This window comes from Sinocyclocheilus rhinocerous, unplaced genomic scaffold (assembly GCF_001515625.1).
Source record: "Sinocyclocheilus rhinocerous isolate Xijiao unplaced genomic scaffold, SAMN03320098_v1.1 scaffold44, whole genome shotgun sequence".
Classification (NCBI taxonomy): Eukaryota; Metazoa; Chordata; class Actinopteri; order Cypriniformes; family Cyprinidae; genus Sinocyclocheilus; species Sinocyclocheilus rhinocerous.
The window spans coordinates 2,362,898-2,364,564 of NW_015631022.1; the positions used below are offsets into that span (position 1 = coordinate 2,362,898).

At 39.4% G+C, this 1,667-nt stretch overlaps 1 protein-coding gene across 1 annotated transcript in view; it reads right to left on the reverse strand.

Annotated features, from left to right (window-relative positions):
• Positions 1–1,232, reverse strand: part of LOC107741099 (mediator of RNA polymerase II transcription subunit 12-like) — a 42,173-nt gene extending 40,941 nt beyond the window's left edge. The window contains exons 1-2 of the mRNA XM_016553692.1: positions 1,095–1,232; positions 331–457 (exon numbers count right to left, since the gene is read on the reverse strand). Of these exons, the coding sequence (XP_016409178.1) occupies positions 331–457; positions 1,095–1,226 (259 nt within the window). The 5' untranslated portion in view covers positions 1,227–1,232. The remainder of the gene's footprint in view (positions 1–330; positions 458–1,094) is intronic.
• Positions 1,233–1,667: the final 435 nt, after the last annotated feature.

Sequence of the window (1,667 nt, forward strand, 5' to 3'; positions counted from 1 at the left end):
CGCTTTATCTGCCTGTTCATTGCCAACCAATCGCATATGGCCGGGTATCCAACAAAAAATAATGTCAGAAAAATCAAAAAATCGTATTTCTTTAAAGAGACAAATTTTTCTAGTATGCTAATAATTGTAGGATGTTCAGTTTTCAAAAGACTCAAGTGCTTGTAGGCAGGACATAGAATCTGTGCAAATTTTTTAAAAATGACATTGTTTTTCCTTTTGTATTTGTTCTAGAGCTAAAAGTAATGCATAAGCTTCAGCTGTGAAAATGTAGCTTTGTCCAGGGATTGGAACTGGAAATAAAACCCTACGGATGCTAAAATATGAACTCACTGAGCACAGGAGCTTGTGTGTCGAGGAACTGCAGCAGGACGTCCTGGAAAACAGGCAGAGTGGCAGCAGACAGAGACCCCGAGGACACAGAGCCCTTCTCATCCACGACCTCCGACTCTCCACACCGCTAAAAACATACAGGAACATATCACTGTGAAAACTGTGCCGCTGGATATAATGAAACCATATTCATAATACGGTTGTGTCGATAAGACGGTAGTATCATGTATCGATGATAGACAGATATATCGCCTGTTGCTGATGCCTTTCACGAAAGCAAGACGATTATTATTATTTTTATTTATTGTCCATCAAAAATAGACTAGGTGCCTATCTTTAGCGATGCAGCATGGAGAGCCGCTTCTGGGTCGCTTCAGAAACGTGACGGGGCGCGGCTGGTATAAACCGAATATATATATATATTCTTTGGTCGTATAAATGTTCTTTGCTCATTTTCTGTAGCTGCTTTTTGGATAACTGAGGAAATGTAAGCATTATAATTAGTAACTTACAATGTTTCTATTAAATTGTTATAATTTTAAATACAAATTCAGTCATATAAAAAAAAAAATATTAGGCTGCTTTTAGCCTTACGCTGGAGTTTGATTCACTTTCCGGCAATGAAACCAAGTAGATAATGAAATAAATTAGCATGATAGTATCGTGTATCGGCGATCTCACAGGCTGACAATAGGACAATGAGACAATTGAGCATATCGCCCAACACTAATTCATAAAGAAAAAATAATGTTTGCCAGCAGCACCTCTGCCTCAATCTCCGTCTGCCTCTTCTCCAGGAGTTTGGCCACCACCATTGCTCTGTGCGGCCCGGACCTTTTACAGGAAACAGCCCACTCACACAGCAGGGTCACCACCGCATCGTCGTCTGGACTCATCTACAGTGACCAGCACATTATACATCAAACATCAGATCCAGCTAAAACACCGTAGTATTACATAGTCATTACATATTATTTACATTGTTATTAAAATTAAGTTGATGCACAGCTGTCCAAGCATCACAGCACTTATGTGTCTGATTACAATGAATAACTGTCCATTATTAGTACTCTACCATTTAAAAATCTGGGGTTGGTAAGATGTTTTCAATGTTTCTGAAGTCTCTTAGGGAGCTTTCACACCTGTAGATCGATTGCTTTGTTCCGAAACAGGGATTAAAATTATTACAATGTTGCTTTTTATTCTTGGTGCGGTTCGCTTTCACACGGCAAAGTTTCTAAACGGACCAAATTTGTTAATACAAGTCATGCACGAGTAAACTGTTCTCTCATTGGTCAAAGTTCCACGGTTTATTTTCCGGGATTCCACTTCGCCGT